The 21,548-nt window shown below is 36.7% G+C and overlaps 1 protein-coding gene across 1 annotated transcript in view; it reads left to right on the top strand.

The window, feature by feature from the left end:
* ERCC6 (ERCC excision repair 6, chromatin remodeling factor) overlaps positions 1-21,548 on the top strand; it is a 44,162-nt gene that overhangs the window by 324 nt on the left and 22,290 nt on the right. The window contains exons 2-7 of the mRNA XM_064430774.1: positions 568-1,001; positions 3,426-3,546; positions 5,514-5,622; positions 7,280-8,006; positions 14,438-14,563; positions 18,218-18,376. Coding sequence (XP_064286844.1) covers positions 571-1,001; positions 3,426-3,546; positions 5,514-5,622; positions 7,280-8,006; positions 14,438-14,563; positions 18,218-18,376 — 1,673 coding nt within the window. The 5' untranslated portion in view covers positions 568-570. The remainder of the gene's footprint in view (positions 1-567; positions 1,002-3,425; positions 3,547-5,513; positions 5,623-7,279; positions 8,007-14,437; positions 14,564-18,217; positions 18,377-21,548) is intronic.

Here is a 21,548-nt window from a genome sequence, read left to right as displayed (position 1 = left end):
TGGCTGCCGTGCTGGGAGAGGCTGCTGGACCGTACCAGCTCCAGGCTGGCCTTAGGAGCTCAGTCCAGCATTGATTTCCTGAGAACTGAGGTGCTTTATGCTCCACTTTTGAATTGTCAAACACTCACTGGTGCTTTCAATGGCAAGGCTTAACCTGTTTCCGAAAGTTGTATTTTTGGGGTTTGGGTATATTGGGTACATGTTTTTGTTGTGCCACTGTCTTCTGGAGTGTGACCATTTACACACAAGACTGAGTTCACTGTCTGGCAAGGAGAGTGATTTTTACACGTTGTCTTATTTGTCTTCCTATCAGTGTCCTCCAGGAGGCTTAAACATAGTTGTCTCAGAGAGGTTTTGGTCAGTCTTCTGATTTTGAAAGTTGATGTGGAGATGCCTCTGCGGGGATGACTGATGCAGAACTAGACTACCAGGTGTTTTGAAACAAGAATTTATTATAAACATGCTTATTGGTTTGCTTACTTTTTGGGTGGGGGCACAGTCTTCTTGAGGAGCTTTGTATGTGTGGATGTTCTTATGACAATGTGCTTCTTTGTTACCTTTGAGCAGAGGATGCCAACAGACAGGAGTTCCCTGCCAGACAGTATCCAAGAACCAGAGTCTGCCACTACTTCAAGCAGCGATTGCCTGCATAATGATGAGGACTTGGGCACTGAGCAGGAAAATGGCATTTGTGACAATGGTGTGGGTAATAGTATCAGAGTTCCCAACTCTGACTGCCAGGCTTCCACTTCCATGGCTGTTCCTTTGGAGGTGCCCAGAAGAGGACATCCCCTTTTACAGATCGACAGGCAGCAGATTCAGTCTGTCTCATGTAGTGCACATGCTGCTGAGCTCAAAGATTTGGGAGTTGATGTCTATGACCAGGATGTGTTGGAGCAAGGAGTTCTTCAGCAAGTAGATAATGCAATTAATGAAGCGACTAAAGCAGCAAAAATAGCTAATGCATCAAAAGAGTATGAGTCAGTACAGGAGGATTTGAGGTAAATTGTGTATTTTCTTACTGTTTTTTTCTGCTACTGACAGTTTAATGAGACTTGGTGTCTCATGTTTTTAAAATCTTAAAGAGGAAAAGATGTTTTGAAAGTACTTGATCACACCTACTCTTTGGAGTCACCTTTTAAAAATGAAGAAAATATTTTTCACATTGGACAATGCTTCATTGCTCTTATTTGACTAATCTAGTCATGCATCGAGGCAGCAGTGTAGCGTGCACCTCCTTTTTCTGCTTTGTCTTGTACCTCACCAAGATGCATCTGTTTTCTGGGCAGTGGAGAGTGGCGTTATACTGTTATTCAGTCAGAAAGTGTCACTTCCTGAATTCTGTATGTTTTGTGGGATTGTCCCCTTCGAGTTACGCTCCTTCAGTAACTTGGATAACTCCATCTCATGAATGTCCTACAACCAAAACAGCCTCATCACAAGTGTTCATAAGAAGTGCTTCATGATACCTTAAAGGAATCAAATGCATAAGTAACATTGATACTGTTGATAGTAGAAGACTTTGAGGAATAGGAGCCAGTAATCTTTCAAATTTTCATCTCCCTTTCTGTTTCTAGTCTCATTGTAGAGTTACTTTGTGAACTATTACAGGTAAATTATTCTACCTGTGTATGTTTCACTGTATTGCATTGATGATATTTTTTTAGTGTTCAAGAGTTCTGTAGGTCTCAATTATATGTACTTCATTAATTTTCCAGCTTGGGTGTGGAGATGTGAAGTTAAATAAGTTGGCAGCACTGAAATCTAATTTCAGGTGTTGTGGAGCAGAAGAACATAATGAGTAAGGTGTTACTGAGAGAAAGAATGGAGCAGCATTGCCATTACAATTAGAGTACGTGGCTATTGAAGTGATGCACAGCACTGTTAATTACTTTATGTTTTCCTGTTTTTCTTTCAGAAGCATCCTATGATTTTTCTTATCCCTCTGTTTTCACCTTTCACTCCAAGTTGTAAAACAAGATTTGCATGAGAGACTGCAAATGGTTTATGCAGATTTGCAGAATCTTGTCTGCATAAAATGTTATGTGAGAATCCGAAAGTTGATTTTTGAGAAAATTAACAGGTGTAGCTGACTTTGAGCAGAGGGAGTAACAAAACTTACACATGAGTAAAGGATGATGGAATTGCTTAAAATCCTGTAGCACTGTGAATGCATGACTAGAGAAAACATCAGTCAGAAAGTGGTTTCTGAGTAGTTGGCAGAGTTCATGGTAGAAGCTGCATGATTCTATAATATACACACAAATTTAAGCTGAAAAAGGAGAATAAAAATGTTTGAAGTTAAATCCAGTTTAAATTCCAAAGTCCTGTTAGTTAAAGTTTTGTGGAAGAAGAGAGTGCCAAGGAAGCAAGAGCCAAAATTAGGAGATGTGCAGGAGGACGGTGTACTGCAAAGCAGTACAACTGGAAAATGAGAGAGAAAGGGGATGTTTCAAAAATATTAAAAGACAATGGAGAAGTGAGGATGGCAGTAATTGCTGGGGTGCTGATGGAATATATCTCCTAGGAAGGATAACAGTGGTAGAATTCAGATTAGAGCTGGAAGTAAGTGTGGCCCAAAATCTTCTTCCCTGGCAACGGAGGAGACTTCCTTACTGCTTTTCTTTGCATACAGGGGGAATAATGTCTGCTTTGCAGGTCTTGTGAACAGTTGTATTTGACTTTTTTCATAATGCTTTGAGATTCTAGTTTGTCAATCCTTATGGATTATTCTGATATATGAATTAACAAACCTAGGTTTCTTGCTTTTGATAGTGGGGCACTTCCTTCTTCCTTGCAAATGAATTCAACAGCAGAAACATGTTAGGGTGTAGCATGTAGTTCTACTTGAATTTCATATTTTATATGGAAACATGAAAAATGGTAGTGCATGAGTAGGAGAAATTTAATGTTGATGTGCTGTTACTTCTTTGGACTAATCTGTCTCATAAAATTGCATTTTTGTCTTGTAATCTACTTTTTGCATAAAAGGTAAAAAATACAGGTTTCGTTATATAATGGCATCAAACCATTAAAACCATTTAAGAAAATGAAAACATGGCGTTTCCCATTTAGATTTTTGGGTTGTTTTGTTTACTTTGAATAATGAAAACAACCATTCTTACTTGTCATCATCAGACTTGTAACTTTTGAGTACTAAATACTACAGTGGTTATTCAGTTTAAGTTCTGCTGGAATTTTACTATTAGCAAAATTTAGTTTAAAATTATTTTATGATGTACAACTTTTTAAAGTGTTGATATTTCCAGTGTTGTTTAAATATATTATGCTTATTCAGAATCTTACCTTTAGACCTTTTTAAGTCTTTTGTTAAATCTCCTGGAATTTTTAAATTGTCAGAATCGAGAGTATGCTTTTTTTTTCTTTCTAGAATTTACAGTTCATTGCAATCTTATTTTTTTCAGATCATGTACAACATCTCTGAGACATATAAATAAAATTATTGAGGAACTTTCACCTCAAGCTGCTGACAACAAAAATATTAACAGAAAACTAGATTCTGTGAAGCGGCAAAAATATAACAAGGTAATTGCATTACAGTAATTTCCTGTAACAATACTGAGTTTGTACTTTGTCTTAAGGCTTGGCTTTTGTTATATAATTCTTAATTATATAGTTCAGAGTCAGTCTAGAATTTCTGTTCCTTTCCTTTGAAAAGGTTTCATACTAATTTAAAGAATTTAAAGTGCTGAATTTTTTTTTTATTCTGTGTTTTGGAGCACGATATAAAACTGAAGTTCCAATCTCCCATTTCAGAAGATTCGTTTGCATTAATTAAAACCTTCACAGCAGTATTTGGAGAATTGACAGAGTCTTGTTAGGGCGTGATTCAGTAGTTTAACTAAATCTCAGGTCTCATGGTTATTCCTTCCCTGAGTTGTTTTCCTTAACCCTCTGTCATTGTCTGTATCTTGTCAGTACACATAATTTCTCTCTGTAAGCCCCTTTAACTCACTGATTTGTCAGAAACTGCTGCAGCTTTTTTTCTGCCAGAGCAGAGAGTTAAGGAAATTGTAGAGCAATCCAGCTGGCATCAGGGTAATGTAGGCAATAGACCTTAACTGTGAATAGGAAAGAGATTTGTAAAAAGAGAAACTTTACCACTCAGGAATGTAGCACCTTGGTCAGCTCATTGTCTGCTGGAAGTTCGCCCTAATACTTTCTCTAATGATAAACCCGACTGTGAAACTTACTGTCCTTTGCCCTCAGAAGGCCAGTCTTAGGTCACTTGCCACTGACTCATTCACTTGCAGTTTTTTAACCTTGATAACTTCAGAAACCCATATAATACAGTGCTTGTCATTTAGCCAATTAAGAAAGTGATGAGACAGTAACAGAGCAGTGGCAAAGGACTAGAAAAAAGTAGCTGAAATAGTAGGAAGAAATGCATTAAACCAGACTTACCATTAAAGAATGATCACTATTCTGCCTGTTTTGATACTGCTTGAAGAAATTTGCACACATGTTAGTTGCAGGGGAAGTTCAGACCTCCTTGCAAGTTTGTTGTTAACCATCTTTGAAGTGAAAGAAAAAAATCTCCTTTTGAAAATCGTAAGCCATAAAAGTGGTCCTGATAACCTGAATTTTGCAATGGATTTGATTTTTGCTGAAGTATGTGCCTTTCTAGGTAAGGAAATACTTCCAAAAGCATGGAGTTACAAATGTGAAGGTTACATTGCCTGTGTCTTGGTTTTACTTGCTAGAATGTTTTGTTTCACAAAGGAAAGTTAGGAACATCAAGGAATCATGCCATCACAACTAGATACACTGTTGAGGATATTACAATCAGAAAAAAGGTGTAACAGAAGAATTGTTAGTTAAGAATTATTTTAATAGCCGTAATAAACATAATCTGTAACATTGATCTTTTGAAGTAATTTAACTTTTTATTTTTTGCTGTTGAATTAACCGTGACCAGTCCTGACCTAACCATGTACAAACACCTGTCAAGATGTTGGACTGATTTACAATTTCAGTTCCTTTTTAACAAAACATTCCAAAACTTCTGAGATGATGAATAAATCTTAGTAAATCTTACAGCTGTTATTTGTGGCTTGGTAGTCATGAACCCAGTCTTGCAACCATGAACAAATCTCTTGGTGTTGTCTGCATCTCAGCAGTCTGCTTTGATGGGCTTCCTTATATGTTGATTCCTAGAATCAACATATAAAATGGCCTTAAGAAATGTACATAGAAATGCAGTGTGCACATGAATTTTGTGTGTGTAAACAGCCTGATCTTACTATACACATATGGTAAGATAATCATACACCCAAAATTGTGTCTCCTTTGGGTTGGAGCCCTACAGTATTATGGTGACACATTTTTTGCACTTTTTTTCTCAAGTGTGATACTTGTACAAGTGTAAATACTTGAATATGAGATTCTGCTTTAAAGTACTTCAAATATATTGATTTAAGTGTTGTTTAAAAAGGTTAATAAATTTATAAAGCAGACTAAAAATTAAATTACGTACATAATTTTTGTTGAAGGAGCAACAGCTGAAGAAGATAAAAGCAAAGCAAAAACGACTTCAAGGAATACTTGGTTTAACAGACTTTGCTGATGAAGCAAATGAGATTGAATATGAGGAAGATGAAGGTATGTGTAGGAAAAGGCTGAAAGTTCTGTTCTGCTTTGTAATGCCTTTTTTTTTGTTTGAACTTATTTTGTAAGATGTTTGCCAGTAAGGAAATAAATTTCAGTGGTTGGCTTTCAAAGAGAGTTAAGAACACTTACTCTGTACACCTGCGGATTTGCAAATCTTGGCATATTCATGTGGGAAGATTTAAAAAATGGATGTTAATCTGTGTTCAGCTGTGTAGGGATGGCTCAGGCACATTAGAGTATTGGGCTTAATAAATTGGAAATCCTAACTTTTTTTTTCACAGCTAATTTGATAAAGATGACTAACATCATGATTGAATTACATTTTATGTGCTGGATGCTATCAATCAGCATTAACAAAATTGTTTTTTCTTACTGTTGGGAAGTATCACTAGAAATGGAAGAGGGAAATGCTCTTCTCTTCAGGCTGCAGTGTGATTTTTAAAATTAAAAGTAAGTTTTCTTCCAGAATATATGTTGCCTCAGTGTTTTGCTAGGTGTTCTTTCTCTCTGCTCCCTGCAAACTAAGCTTGGTCAATAACCTGCAGTATTCTGCAGGACAAGTTTGGGTCCCATTGGTGTCTGTGCATCACCTTTGGGTTATGTTGTTCTTTGCAGAGGTGAAAAAACCCTTTGTGCTGTTTGACCCTTGCACATGTGGCTGGAGTAGATTCCCATCTTGTACAGCTCATGCTTCTTTGCTGATTCAGTAACACTTAAAGGAGTCAAAGCCTCAGCTAACTTTTCTCAGTAGAAAAGCATCTTAAATCGTATTTTCTTTGGAGGGCTCATGCAGCAAAACTCAGGCATCCAGTGTGTTGAAATGTAACTAAGAAGTGAGTGGAGCCCAACAGAAGAAATGGAGCAGTTCCAGTAGGAAGGGGTGGAGATGGAGGGGGTTTTCATGCCTAGTGCACTGTCCTTACTCATTAAACATATGATCAATACAGTGGTTTAAAATGGTGCTTTAAATTTAAAGTGCTTTACATCTGGCAATCCTCATAGACTTATTTTGAAATTCTGAGTTTTAATAATAGATTTCAGGGCAGAATTCTACTTCAGTTTCCTGAATTTGAGAGCTTTTCTTTCTCTTTGGTTTCTAACACCAGTTACAGTTTGTGTATAGTAAGTGCACCTAAAAGTGCTCTTTTATGGCAGAGTGCTGTGCTGCCAATCTGACTTTAAAAGTCATCATCTTCATATTAGTATTGTAGGCTAGGAAGTCAGATTTGGGGGTTTCTTGTTTCATTTTACTGTTTGTTGTTTTCTCATTGGGTTTTTTTCGAGGCATATGGTAGGACAATCTGTGTTTTGTGAGATTTTTGCCTGTTGTGGTGTGGTAATCAAAATGTCAAATTTCAAGCTTTTGAGTAGGACTGAAATAATAAGTAATGATAAAATTGAAATGGGTAGTGTTGCTACGGATGGGAAAACAGTGGTTTCTTGTTCTGAACATGGTGACGTTGACAATTGACAACATAGGTGGTACATTAGAGTTCATATATCATTGGGAGTTGATTTTATGGTAGTTTTTGCTGCTGCCTGTTGTTTCAGAAGTATTTGCATTTTGTTAGTATAACACCCTTGTTGCTGTGCTTTAGCTACACAGAAAGTGTTAAAGGCATGCTGTATGTTCTGACTTTCCTTGTAGAACCTGGTCCATCATCCCTTGGCAGTATGCTTATGCCTGCTCAGGAAACAGAGTGGGCCGAGCTCATCCGAACTGGTCAGATGACTCCATTTGGAACTAAAATACCTCAGAAGCCAGAGAGGAAGGCACGACAGTTAAGGCTAAATGAAGCATCTGATTTTGAGAAGTACTTAGCAGACCAGGCTAAATTGTCATTTGAAAGAAAGAAATTATCCCGTCACAAAGGAGCAAAGAAGAAAGCACAAGCCAAAAATGTTCAGTGTGTGGCTCCTGCAGCTGCCACAAAGGAAAAAAGTGGTAAAGCCCTCTCAAAAACAGATAAACGTTTAAAAAAACACTTGAGAGAGCTTCAGAAGCATGCCCTTCAGATTCATTCAAAGGCCAGAATTCCAAAGGAAGACAAATATCTTGGGGCCAAGAAGTGCAGGCATGAACAAGAGGATGATAGTGGGGAGTCTGAGTATGTACCTGATGAGGAGCTCTTTGATCCAGAAGCAGCAGAAGAGGAAGAAGAGCAGGCATCTTCTCTTGCTGAGAATGATTCTGATTATGAGCTTAAGAGTTTATCAAGAAAAAAAAAACATAGGGTGAAGAAGGGTTTTAAAGAAGCTGAAAAAGATGCTGACTTTGTTCCAAGCTCTGAGGAAGAGGAGCATACACCAGGGAAGCACAAAGTGAAACGATGGAGAGATGATGGAGATGTGGACTATTATAAACAGAGACTAAGGTTAGTCCTAGACATTTTTATTGATAATAATAAATTATTATGTTGAACATGCAAAGGACAATAGCTATAATAGACTGCTAGGGAGTGTGTTGAAGTAAGGGAAATGAGGTAGAAGGATCATAGATAGCCTTCTAGAAGGATTCAAACGTGGAACTTAATTACAACAAATTTGCTGTTGAACTTTTCTTCTTGTTATAGGTCCTTATCTGTGGATCACCTGTGCTAATTGTGATTTATGAAATTTGTATAACCTATGTGTTGGTGATGACAGGCATGTTGTCTCTTTTCTACTATAAGGGTTGAACTTCATATAATAAACTTCAGCTTGTCAATGACGTGTACTTTTAATTAGGTACCTTTACTGAATGTCCTTCAGGTACATAGTCCTCTAGAAAATCATGGAACTTGAAAATAGCTTCTTATAGTGAAAGGAAAAACATGTATTAGGACAGTCAGTGAAGGGTGATTTATGTAGTGATAAAGCCCAGCATAGGAACTCGGTTAATGCTTGGGAAGCTCAAATTTTACACTTATGGAAACAGAAAATCTTACAGATTTAAATGATGCTGTGTCAAAGGAGGAATCAAGAAATAGACTACCACATCTCTCCTGTGGTGAGAGCCTGGGTTGCTGTGGAGGAAGAGGTATCTTCTGGTAGCAGAAGTGCTCTCAGTTGTAGCAAGTCTCATGTGGGAAGAGCCCAACTTCACTTTCACATCCCAGGTTACAAAGGTAGATTAGGAACTGATGTAAGGCAATAGGTTTGCAAATCCAGGATGTTGCTTTTCAAAAGTAAGGCATAATTTATTGCTCTCGAATAGAAATTTTGGAAAGAGGCTAATCTAAACAATGTCCAAAGGGTCAAAAAAATATATTTTCTATTGGATGCATTAACAAATCTAATTGTTCTTAATCAGTAAAATATTTACTGGTTTATTGAATAAAACTGTATTCTTCACATTTAAAGTAGACCAATATTAAATCATTTTTAATTCAGTGTTTTCATCAAGAGTAATTTATTTTGATTGAAAGTTTTAATATGACTCACAGTTTAAATTCATTCAAAAACGTTTTTTAATAACGTTAAGATTGTGACAATTTATCCTTAGCAAAGTCATATCATAGACTACATTTCTTTTGGTTACTGAAGTTACAATAAAAGCCTAAATGAATTTTAGAAATATCAATAACTGTAATTGCTACCAAAACACTACATCTCTTAAAAATTTCATAGCTACAGTTATTGTGGCTGTTAAGCTGCAGCTGTCCACATTGATGTTTTTATGCTGACACCCCCAGGTAATCTTCATTATAGGAAATGCCATGAGAAAATAAAATGTAGTGAATTAAGAAACATATTAAGAATGCTGTAGAAATGCTGTCATTTGCTTACATTTATATCTTGTTTCATGTCAGTTTTACTTTTGAATGCAAACGAATGGGTGAGATTATGGTATATTTTACCCGTGAGAGAGGCAGAGGAAAGTCCTTCAGGATTACTTTATTCTTCTGAACATCTAGTCTTGTGCTTGGCAATGAATTCAGTCCTACACTCTTAGAGACTGAAAATGAGTTTCCTTAACATTAAAACTTTTCAGAGATGGGACTTCAAGAGATTGGTCTGTGTCAAGGGGAAACTACATTGATGTTGTTAAAGCAGGATAATTAGCTAACTGCATGACTGCAGAGCATCTCTAGAACAAGAGACTTGTCAGAATAGGAGCTGTTGTCTGTAGGAAATGTCAGGCAGGAGAGCAGCCTGTCCTTCTAAAGGCTGCTTCCAGAGGTTGGCCTAGTCACTCAGAGCAAGGTGTGAGCAAGGGAACATGAAAAAGTAAAATATAGCTGTGCAGAATCAGCTTAGGCTAACAGGAATTTCAGGTTTTTTTCCTTGTGTGGGTCTTGCTTTTCTTTAGTTACTGTTACTGGAGCCATGTTGCTGTGTAGACATGCAGATGAACAGAGTCTTCTCTTCTGGAAGGTCAATGCCTAAGGTGAATTCATAGCTTCATAGAATAATGAACAGTACCAGGGAACATCAGGGTTATGGAGAGTAAGGTAAATAGGATATTGTCATGCACCTATAGGTAATTCAAATATTCACTGAAAATTAGTGTATTGTCATTCCCAGCTATCCATACCAGCTGAACCCAGAGGCTTAGGTAGTCAGTCTGTAGCATGGTACAGGAATATCTCAGAGATTTGATCCCCATCAACAGGTATTACCAATAGTGACCATCATCATCTAGAAGTGTTCAAAATTGGAGCTGGTGGTGTCAAAACCTGTTCCCTCCTGCCCAGTGGAATGCTCACATGTCGTGGTTTAATCCCAGCCAGCAGCCAGGCCCCACACTGCCCCTCATTCTCCTACCAGGGGAGAATCAGAAGGGTAAAAGCTGGAAAACTCCTGGGCTGAGAGAAAGGCAGTTTAATAGGGAAGACAAAAGCCACACCTGCAGGCAAAGCAGAACAAAGAGTTGTTTCACTACTTCCCATGGGCAGGCAGGGGTTCAGCCATCTCCAGGAGAGCAGGGCCCCATCTCAGATAACTAACTTGGGAAGACAAACTCCATCACTGCAAACATCCCCCACTTTATGTACTGAGCAGGATGCCATCTGGTCTGGAACAGCCCTTTGGTCAGCTGGGGTCACCTGTCCTGGCTGTGTCTCCCCCCAGCCTCCTCACCAGCGTGGCAGCACGAAAAGGCCTTGGCTCTGTGTGAGCCCTGCTCAGCAATGACAACAACATGTCTGTATTATCAGCCCTGTGTGCAGCACAAATCCAAAACACAGCCCCATACCAGCCACTGTGAAGAAAATTAATTTGCTTCATCCAAAACCTGCACATCAGGTCATGGCACAGTCAGTTTATTTGAAGACTGTGGAAAGGATGAAAAGGAACCTGGTTTTCAACTTCTTTTACCAAGAAGCACAAAAGAATAGTAACCTTGAATGCCTATTAAATGTGTAGGAAATAAAACTTTTTTGGTTTTTTTCTCAACAAGAAAACGGCTGCTTTTTTTGTATTATTCTGAAGCTTTGCAGATATGGAAACCACAAAGTATCAAGATTTTGTATATATTACTTAAAGCTTTCCTTTTCATATATTAAAATGCCAAGCATAAGTATAAAGTAATTTTTTCTGCTTATATGTAGTTAATACATTGCATTATTGACATCAGGATGGAGTCAGTGTAAGGTAATAGCTTGGAGTCATAATAAACCTTAGCACTCTGAAGTGCATTCTTCCCGTAGCAGTTGTCAGTATGTATCTGCCTGCTGCTTCAAGGAAGGAATTACAAGTCATATTGTGGGAGATCAGTGCTGTATCTATGTTTTCTTGTGTATTCTGTATAGTTTGTTAAGTACACTTGTTTGACTTCTATTGCTGTCAAGTGCACAGAGGCAAGGCTGGGAAAGCTGCTTCTTTTCTTGTCTCTCAAGTGATATCCAGGTAGTTGAGTCAGTACACAAAGCAGTTGATTCATAAAGAAAAAAATTGTGTTAAATTAAATTTGTTTTCATAGATCAGTTTTCATGTGCTAGCTTTCTTTGATGTATCTGAGTTAGTGAATCTCTCTGTGTTTCAAAGTGGTAAGTTAAAAAAGGATTAAATACTACCTTTCCTGAAAGATACTTTCTTAAAGCATTCTTATTGCTCTTTAAAGTGACAAAACCAGGACAGAAATGAAGATATATTTTCTCTCACTCACTGAGTACACCTTTCATTCTAAACTCAAGTGTGTAATTGTCTACATCAGTCTTAATTTACTTATGGAGGCTTGTGGTACTAACTGCATGTATTTCATCTGTTAGGACATACCAATTAAATCCACCCATATAGACCATAAAAAGTTAGATCAAAAAAGCAATACTGAATGCGTCAATTTAGCAAATTAGAATAATCTGTAAGGGATTCTTAGTTGTATAAAATATAAAACATATTGTGCTTCACAAATGCAAACTATATTAAATACTCAGCTTGGTTTCTGACTGCATTTTTACCAAAAAAAAGTGAAATTGTGCTCATTACTGTTTTGGGTGCAGAATTTCTTTCTAGGGTATTGCAATAAATGTAAAATGGGCTTAGTATCTGAATACATTCTTATATTAAGAAGAAATTTAATTGTATGATATATGGCTTTCATACTTCACTTTCAGGGATAAAATTATGTTTATGTCAATGACAATGGACAATATAAGATTTCTCAAAGGTCATGCTTCTGTTTTAAAGAGAACTTGGTAATATAGTAAAACCTGTATTTTCTGATTGTTTAGGCATACTAATGATGTTTAACTGATGTGTGTAAGGAATATATTGACCAAATGAGCACTAAGTTACTGTGTTTAAGTCAGAGATGATGACCACTATTTCTCCCTCCAAAGTCTGACTTCCAGGGAAAGGTACAAGACCAGATTAGCTAACAGACTGGTCTTGTAAATAGCATTTGTCCTCCCATGGCTTCAGCCATTTGGATAGTTACACTTTTCTAAGTAAAACAATGATATTTCAGTGTAGACTATTTTAGTGATATATGTTACATTAAGTTCACAGCCTTTCAGAAACTGAATAGCTTCTTCAAACTTTGAAAGTTGTTTGTGATAACAAGTGCTGCTATTTCTTTAAACTGGTAATTGATGGCTAAAAACCTCCAGACACTTGGAAGAAATGTAGTACTTCAGTGAAGTAACCGAACACGTGAAAAGGAAACGCAGGGAGGTGAAATGCCTAAATTCCTGGACAGTTTCAAGTAAACTTGGAGTTCCTCTTGGTTGTTTCTGGATCACTTTTCCCAATGCACACTAGAGGGCAATCTGCTCCTTCCCAGGGGAGGCTGCCACTCCCGTGCTGGCTGATGGTGATTCGTGTTGGAGTACAAAATTAATAGCAAATTCTGGTACAAATTATTGCCCTGCTTGGGTTTAGTATGGATTGTTTATCTGCATGTCTCTTTAGAAGCTTTGTAATCTGTAGTTGTTTTGATTTTGGTGTGGTAAGTAGGAATTTCCTTCCTTGATTTGAGTCTTGTCATAACCCAGTCAGATGAAATTTGTTCATCTGTTTTTTTTCCCTGTGTTTGCTCTTTTTTCCCTCCATTATTATTTTTGCTTCTGAAGACATCTTGACTTAAGAGATCAAAACATGCTTCAGCAAAACTGGCTCTCTCAACCTGACCAGCATTGTGTTGTCTTAGTTTTTCAATGCTTTCATTCTTGGCAGTGATTGGAACTTGTGTGTATTTGGAGATGGTGGTGTTTATCTTGAGTTAACAGAACAATACCAAGTTTGTGACTAGTCCCATAAAGACAGACTTGAAGTATTTTCTCAAAAGGTACTGCTGAAAAGTCCATATAGAAACCTCACAGAGTCAGCTTTCTTTCATGAGAAAGAGTGTATGATTGTATTGCTTGGATGTGAAGTGTTGAACTTCTTCTTTGCTCTCTTGTTCCTAACATAAATGTTCTTAAACAAATTTGCCAGATATGCAGAGACCACTAAGTGGACGTTTGCTTTTGCACTGCATTCAGAACAGTAGCTTATAGATGTTTTTAATCTGTTGTGTGCCTTGCCAGTTTCTGTAGGGATTTTGTGAGTTTATCCACTACATGCAGTGTACCTGCAGTAAATGTCACTTCCAGGAGAGAATTCCAGCAAACCCCAGATTGTCAGGGAAGCACTGTTGGTTGAGTAGTACATAGCCAGCTAGAGTACACTTTCCCTTTAGAGGCAGGGCTTGGGTCACTGCAACACAAGTTCATCATTTCATTGAAATGTTGAAGATCCTTTGGTACTTTTTCAGCAGTGGGGGAATGATGGGACAGGAAGGTGATTCTCTAAGCTGCCTGGAGTCCAAATAAGTTGAGAATACAAACCACAAATCACTCTGTAATTCCAAAACCTCATAAAACTCATTCTCTTAATAATGACTGCATTAGAGATTTAGAGCATGTCACCCTGAAGATGGTGATGTTTCCAACTGAGTCTTCTGTGTAAGATAATACACTGTTTCCCTTTTCTCTACAGGAAGGAAGTTAAATTTAAGTGTTCAATTAAATTAATAAAATAGCTTTGGAACATGTAAACTTTATCAATATTTTGGTGGAGGGAGGATTAAGGGGAGCGAGATGTAGGAGTTTAAAATTGCCTAGCTTTTTTGATGCTATTAGCTATTGATTCCATTATATTAGTATTTTTGTCTCTAGAAAATCAGAAAATTGTAACTAGCTATAAAACATGTACCTTTTTTAATATACCTCAATATATCAGATATTTTAAGCATTTACTTGCATAATTCCCTCCTCCAAAGGACTGCTATTTTAAATCATTAAATCAGAGCGTATGATGTTTTACTTGATCAAAATTCAATGTCATTTTTGTGCAGAATCTTTTCTATGCTATAATTGAATGTTGATTCCTTGTGTTACTCCAGGAAGTGGCAAAAAGAACGTTTGAAGGATAAAGAACATCAAACAGCTGAGGAACTTTCTGAAGAAAGTGATGTTGAATTTGAAGAGGGTTTCAAAGTACCAGGATTTCTCTTCAAAAAGCTTTTTAAGTATGTATTGTGTACTTTATTTCAATATAATGCCACTGTATGCTGTTAATAATATTAGTAGTAATAGTCATAGTGAGTTCCAGATGGCCTTTGCTGTAACTTTTACTTCAGTGAATGATGCCTCAACTTTTGTTTCAATTGTTTCAGTAGGATTCTTTCTTTAAAAAAGATTTCAGGATCAAACTTCAAAGAAATAAACTTATTGTGAACACAGATTGCAATTATGTGAAGGTGATAACTGGCTGATGTGAATATTGTAAATGTGTATTAGCTAAATTATGAATTGAGAAGATCTCCTTGTCTACTTGTATAAATGCATTCTTTTATTGATACATGCTTGCTCCTAATTAGGGTGTGGAGTGGTAGAATACTTTTACTTTGAAGCATAAGATGATGGTAAGATGTGATAAAAGAAAACAAGAAATATGGTGTTTCTGTGATTGAGTACTTTTCAAATTAACTGTTTGTAATTAATATTATAAAATAATCTTGAACATTTTGCCAGGTAAAATTTTAAAATATAGAGAGTGAATTCTTAATTCCTCTGGTAGATGGAAAACACTCTACAACTCATTCTTTAGTTATTTAATGCTTAATTACAGATTTCAACAGAAGTGTTTTCTGTTTCAATTTTTTAAAACATAGATCCCAGTGATGCTTTCAAGTTCATCTCAAAAAAAAAAAACAACCCAAAACAAAACTACAAGTTAGCAGCTAACCAGTTAATTTTATCCATAATCTCTCTCTTAAATTCATGCACATAATGGGCTTGAATTCAGTTTTCTTGGCAACATTTCACACAGCAGGAAAATCTTCTCTTCTCTTGAAAGCAAACTCTTGAAATCTTACTGTAGTAGAAAGCCCTGGTTTATAATGGGTGTGTGTGGTATCCCTTCCAAGAGAACCACTTAGTCTTGACCTCAGAGAAATTATTACTGTTGTCCTGTAGTCCTCAGAAGGAAAACACTAGCTCTGAAATGGGGTTGAATTAATGCCTTGGTTGCTGGGACCATGCAGAGCCAATATGTGGTCTCCAGTTGTTTATGAGAAGGTACTGCACAAGTATTCATCTTGAGGACGGATGTGTGGTCTGAGCAACCCGAAGGGAAATGAAATAGAGCAGTCACTAAAAATTAATCTTGAAGATGCAAGCCTCACTAATGAAGGGTATCCCTGCAAGCATGAGTCAGTTGGCAAAACTTCTTAAGTGGTTAGAAAGATCAATTGCGATGAATGATTTGTCTGACTTGTAACTTAAATGCTGAAATCTCCAGTGTAGGAAAGCCCATAGTCAATAGGCACTAAACTGTGGAGTTCTGAGCAAGTTTAGTACAGAACAGGGAAGTATATTGACCCAAGGACATGTATAGCATGTACTTTAAGTGATCTTCCTGCATAGTTAAATTCCAAAGAAGTTAGCTCATGCTGGAAATAGGAGACCCTCAGGTTTATTCTTTTGTAAGCCTGTTGAGGTGGACAGTCTTTCTTCCAAGCACACTTGTCTGCTTTGCTAAATATTGATCAGGAATAACATGGATGCTGCTGTGGAGCAAAATTGAGCAGACCTGCAAACATTGCCTTTTTCCATCTGCACTAAGCCTGCGAGAGGACTGTCTATGAAAAAGGAAACAGCCTTCATCACAATTTGCTTCCAGTGTGTGATTTCCATGATAAATTTGAAACACAGTTTTGTCTCTGCAGCAGTGCAGCTGAACTCTGGTATCTGCTGTGGTGAATTTTGAAGGATGCATCATGGCATGGTTGCTCGTGTGAAATACAATACAATGTAGCTATTTTGGAAGGCCAGCAGCACTTTTATTTACTTCCAGAATATTTTTGGAATTAAAAAAAAATCATAAAAATTGGTGCAATAAAAGTGTAAGCTTGAAAATAATTAATTATCTTTCCATATAACCGCAAAAGTGGAGGAGGGTGTTTTCCTTTAACTTTTGATTAGTTGCATTGCATGTTTATATGATCATACAAAGACAGCACATGCATCTTTTGTGTTTTTATATAACTATGGAGCAGAATTTTTCACAAGCTTAATTATCTACTGTGAAACATTCTCAGGAGAAGGAATGAGAGGGAGAAATATGTTTATAAATTTATCTAATTTTAAAGCTCTGTATGTAATCCTAAAAAATAATACAAATTTATATTAGGAAGTTATTGAATGGTTGTCTTCTGAAGAGACATGCTGAACATTTGTCTGGAGGAGCACCTTCTGACTGGAATTACAGTTATTTTCAATTCTTTAATGTTTTACAGAAGATGTTTTGTCTTCATAAAATGTAGTAATGATAGCATCTTAATCCAATTATAGCTAATCCTGCAAGCCATTTCATAGTTGTTTTATAGATTGCTGCATTTTAAGGTGAATTAATTTCTAATAAAAGGGTTTCTTAAGGGCTTCGTGGCATAATGCTTTTGAGACACTAGCAGATAGTGTGATGTCTGAACCATTAGATGTGTTCTTTGATCATCTTTTTTTTACTACTCAAGCCATTTGTTTGTCTCCATTTAGCATTCTCTAAATCCATACCAAACTCATCACAAATTGATTTTTAATAGTACTTTGTAGACACTAGTGTCATTAGCTGTCAGTAGTCCTAAATATTATTTGTTCAAGGATGGAAACAGGATTTTGAAATGCACACAAGAAATCACCTAGAATAAATGACCCCTATTTAAAAAAAGTGTTTTGTTCTTTGCTGTGCTCTGCACTCCAGAAATGCATGCCATCAAGAAAATTATCAGTAACCTTTTCTTCCTGTAAGTTACAAGGCACTGTGGTGCTGAAACATGTTTGATTTTTTTTTAATGTGATTTAAAGGTCCAGTTTTTCATTTATTTCTTTTGTGTTCAATTTAACCCCCACACATGGCATGTTATTCCTACTGGTCTCACTATTTCATGTTGTTATAAAAAGATATGTCCTAAAGTGATTCCCAGCCCAGCATCTTATCTTCACCTTTTTAGCTTGCTGTCATAAATCTTGCTTTTTAGTCTGCTTCTTTTAAGCAGAATGTGTTTTACCTTCTTGCTTGTGTGATTTCCACTGAAGGACTGGGATTAGACTGCCCTGATGCTCTCACATAATGCTCTGCTGTATCCCCTGCACTGCAATAGTTTCTATTGCTTAGTCTTGTTTTTTTTTCTTCATTGAAAGAGACTAAATGTTATTAAATAAATTTATGTTTAAAAAGCATGATTTGGCAGATGTGATCAGTTTTTGTAGCAGTGTATGAAGTCTGTATCCCTTACAAGTCAACCTTTTCCTTCAGTTCAAGGAGTATGTTCCAAATAATATTATTTACTAGACCCTTTCATCTTGTCTTTTCTGAAAAGATAATGCTTCATAACGAAGTTGCTTTTAGCACTTAAAATATATATGAAATAAAATACCCTCTAATTACAATGACTGTTGGTTTAATTAGAAATGTTTTAGTGCTGCATAAAGAACGAAAGTCACATGTAATGTCTGAGTGCATCAAAAATGTATGACCTAGTAAATACAGCACTCATGTAAAACACACATCCAGCATGTTACAGTAACTGGTATGAGAACCTTGCCAAATGATTAATTCATGAGTACTTTCTGTTATGATCTGTATTATCAAACATTTGCCATCTTCTTTTTCCTTGTTTTAGGTATCAGCAGACAGGTGTTAGGTGGCTTTGGGAATTGCACTGCCAGCAGGCAGGAGGAATTCTGGGAGATGAGATGGGATTGGGCAAGACCATTCAGATAATTGCCTTCTTGGCAGGTCTGAGCTACAGCAATATGAGGACTCGTGGTTCAAATTACAGGCAAGTGCTTCTCTGCAGACTGTCAGTCTGTGGAGCTCAATTAATATTTCATCAGATGTATTACTGGTGGAGGAGGGTCCTGTGAATTATTAATGACATTTCAATTACAATATTCCTTTAATTCTTTTAGTGGGGGACATCAAAGGAAAAATTTTACGAGACAATGGAGCTGTAGGGCAGGAAAAATTAAACATGTAACACTTTTAATGAATTCCAGGCATTGATGCTTCATTTTGCAGATGAGCCACGCTAGATATTTTGGGTCAATACAGTGTCTAAGGTTACCTTCCACAAATGGATTGTTTACAAACTCAATTACATTAATATCAATAGTTTACACAATATGGAATTTTAAATCAGATGTAATACCTTTTGTTCCATTTATTAAATTTTACATTAAAATATTTGTTCTGGCAAGCCACCAGGTAAATGTTTTACAGGAAGTAGCAAGCTGATTTGCAGTGAAAGTTAGAGTTTCTGGTGGGCAGGGAATTTTCCATGCCAAAAATTAGTAGTAAGAGTAAAACCAGTAACTTATGCAGAGGAATTTCCATCTGCTTTTGGTTTTTTATTGTTGCTGCTTTTGAAAACATATGCTAGTATGACTGGTATTTCTTATAAGGTATTTTATGGTTTTTTGTTACTGAACAATGCTTTAAAATTTCTTCTTCATAGGTGGAATTACTGTCAAGATACTTGTTTGTGTCCTCAGATTTGCGAACGCACACATGAGTAGTACTTGATTTTTCTACTTCTGTTGGCCTGTTTACCTGATCTAAATAGCTACATGAAATTTAGCAACTATCATAGTACTGTACTAAACAAAAATAATTACCATTATATAGAGGTACATTTAAATTATGTTTAGCTTGTACATGAATTGTAAAATAATGCTTTATAGAGAAAATATTCCTGTTTTCTCTCTGGTTGCTTCCTACTATAGTCTTAATATAAAAATAAACTCCATAAGTCCTTCACTCAGGCCAGCAGAAAGATTTACTTTAATATGGCTGCCTAGTTAAGGATGTTATTGTACAGATTACTTTATATTCCCTCCCCCACTTAGTAGTAGACCACTGAGTTGATGGAGATCTTTCAGGAACATCTCTTGACACTGTTAAATAGTGCAAAACGGCACTAAAAGTTTGAAAAGGCTAAAATCCATTTGCCCACCTAAGTTGCAGTGCTCTTTCTGCATGGAAGATAATGTGTTGAGTTTCATGTTTTGGCTGGTGCATGTCATTGAGTTCATTATGACAGTAATTCCATGGGAGGAAACAAGGTTTAATATATTGGTGAGGCTTGCTCTGATTTTATGTGTGTGATGTTGTAACGCAGACAGTCTAAACAACTTCATCTTTCATAGTCCAGTGTTTTCCTCCCCTGGGCTGAGAAGGCAGCAATACTGATGACCAGTAGTACTGGTAAACTTGTTTCTACTTGAAGGAGGGTAGTCTGATAGGCAGGAGACTTCCTGGAGAGCCTCTGCAAAGCCAGCACTAAGGGGACAAAGCTGTTTGGTCAGCACTGTGGAAACCCACTAGCTTGGGTTTCCTTACCTTGGTGTGTAACAAAAACCTTTTGCTACAGACTTGCCTTCATTTATTTGAAACATCAGATGAGAAACTGACAGAAAGTTTACACACTGATTATTTACCCATCTGTGCTCTTCAGGATACTGAGACATAAACATAAACAGCTCAATCTCTACTTGAGTGGCAGAGATTAATTTCCATGGTGCTTAGGTAAATAAAAATCCATTGCCCCAGAAAAAGTGTGTTGCTCTTGCTGCCCCTGTTCTCTTATTTTCACTATGGTTTAGTTATTGTTTCAGCTTGAAAACATGATTTGTCAGTCCTTGGCAACATTTGGTTATAATGAAATATGTTTTCCTGTGCTAACTTTTTGTGTGTTTAAAGATTATAAATATAGCACGAGTACAGTGTGCTTTTTCTTAGTAGCAAGTTGCAGGAATTGGAACTTATATGCAGGTCCAGTTGCATCCAATTAAATAACAACAAATAAAGGATTCTTGTGAATTTGGGCTTTATAAACCAGAAGCAACAGAAGAAAGAGATTTGGATATATTGACCAAATATGACATTGACCATAAGCTATTAGTAAAATGCAGCTGTGAAAAGGGAACAGAATACAATATGGCAATATATATGGAGCAGGAACAGGGCAGTATTATCTTGGTACAAGGCAGTAGTAAAACTTTGGTCTTGAATGTTTTAAGTGTCACCTTTGTTCAAGGAAAGCAAATATAAATTGGATAGGCAGCAGAGCAGATCTTGCAGTGTTGCAGTGATTAGGAGAATGAAGGATGCCTCCTAAGTGTAGCAAGCAGGAGTATATGATTTGTTTTGTTTTGTGGAACAGCTCAGACTGGAAGAAGCTAGATGACTCTTTTATATAAATAAATAAAAGCTCTCAGGAGAATAATAAAATGTTGGCTAGTGGAAAGTGGGTAGAGTCAGACTAGACACAGAAGAGTTTTCACACAGCCAAGTAGAGAGGGAGTGAGTGGAGTTTCTGAAAATTGATCTAAGGAGGTGTGAACTCTTTGTGTAAGCTGAGGGGGGAAACAAATCTGGATAAACTTTACATGTGAGCTTGTGTGAGTATAGACTAGGGGAATAAACAGATGTATTTTGTTACTGCCCATGAAGAGTGAGAAACCATTATGTTCTGGGAAAGTTGTCTTTTTTGCTGTAGGTATTTTTAAGAGCAGTAGCAGTGATTATTTAGAGCCATAGCAGAATTGAAGTTATTCTTCATGTCCCCAAGTTCTTACTTCTTTTGGATTGCAGGGAGTTTTTTAATTAGACCATATAAGCTTGTGTTATAATATTTGTTCATAATAAGTAATGTCCAGGTTGTTGTTCTGCATATGTATAAGCTTTTAATAAAGAATATTATTTCTTCATGTCAGCAGTTTCTGACGATGATAAGGGGTTTGGGATTTTTTTAAGCAGGGTGTTGCTGGTGTCTGAGAAATCCTTTATTGCTATCAGTGTGTGATCTTGAATGTATACTGTGACCTTTTGCATTGTTTGTTTAGTGTCACTTGGATAATACATAGACACAGATCAGTGTATGATAACTGAAGCTATTACGTTTGTTGGCAGAGTAATTTTTTTCCATTTTTTAAAGAGCAAATATATTTGAA

Source organism: Passer domesticus, chromosome 8, assembly GCF_036417665.1.
Source record: "Passer domesticus isolate bPasDom1 chromosome 8, bPasDom1.hap1, whole genome shotgun sequence".
Classification (NCBI taxonomy): domain Eukaryota; kingdom Metazoa; phylum Chordata; class Aves; order Passeriformes; family Passeridae; genus Passer; species Passer domesticus.
This window is presented reverse-complemented; position numbering and strand designations above follow the sequence as displayed.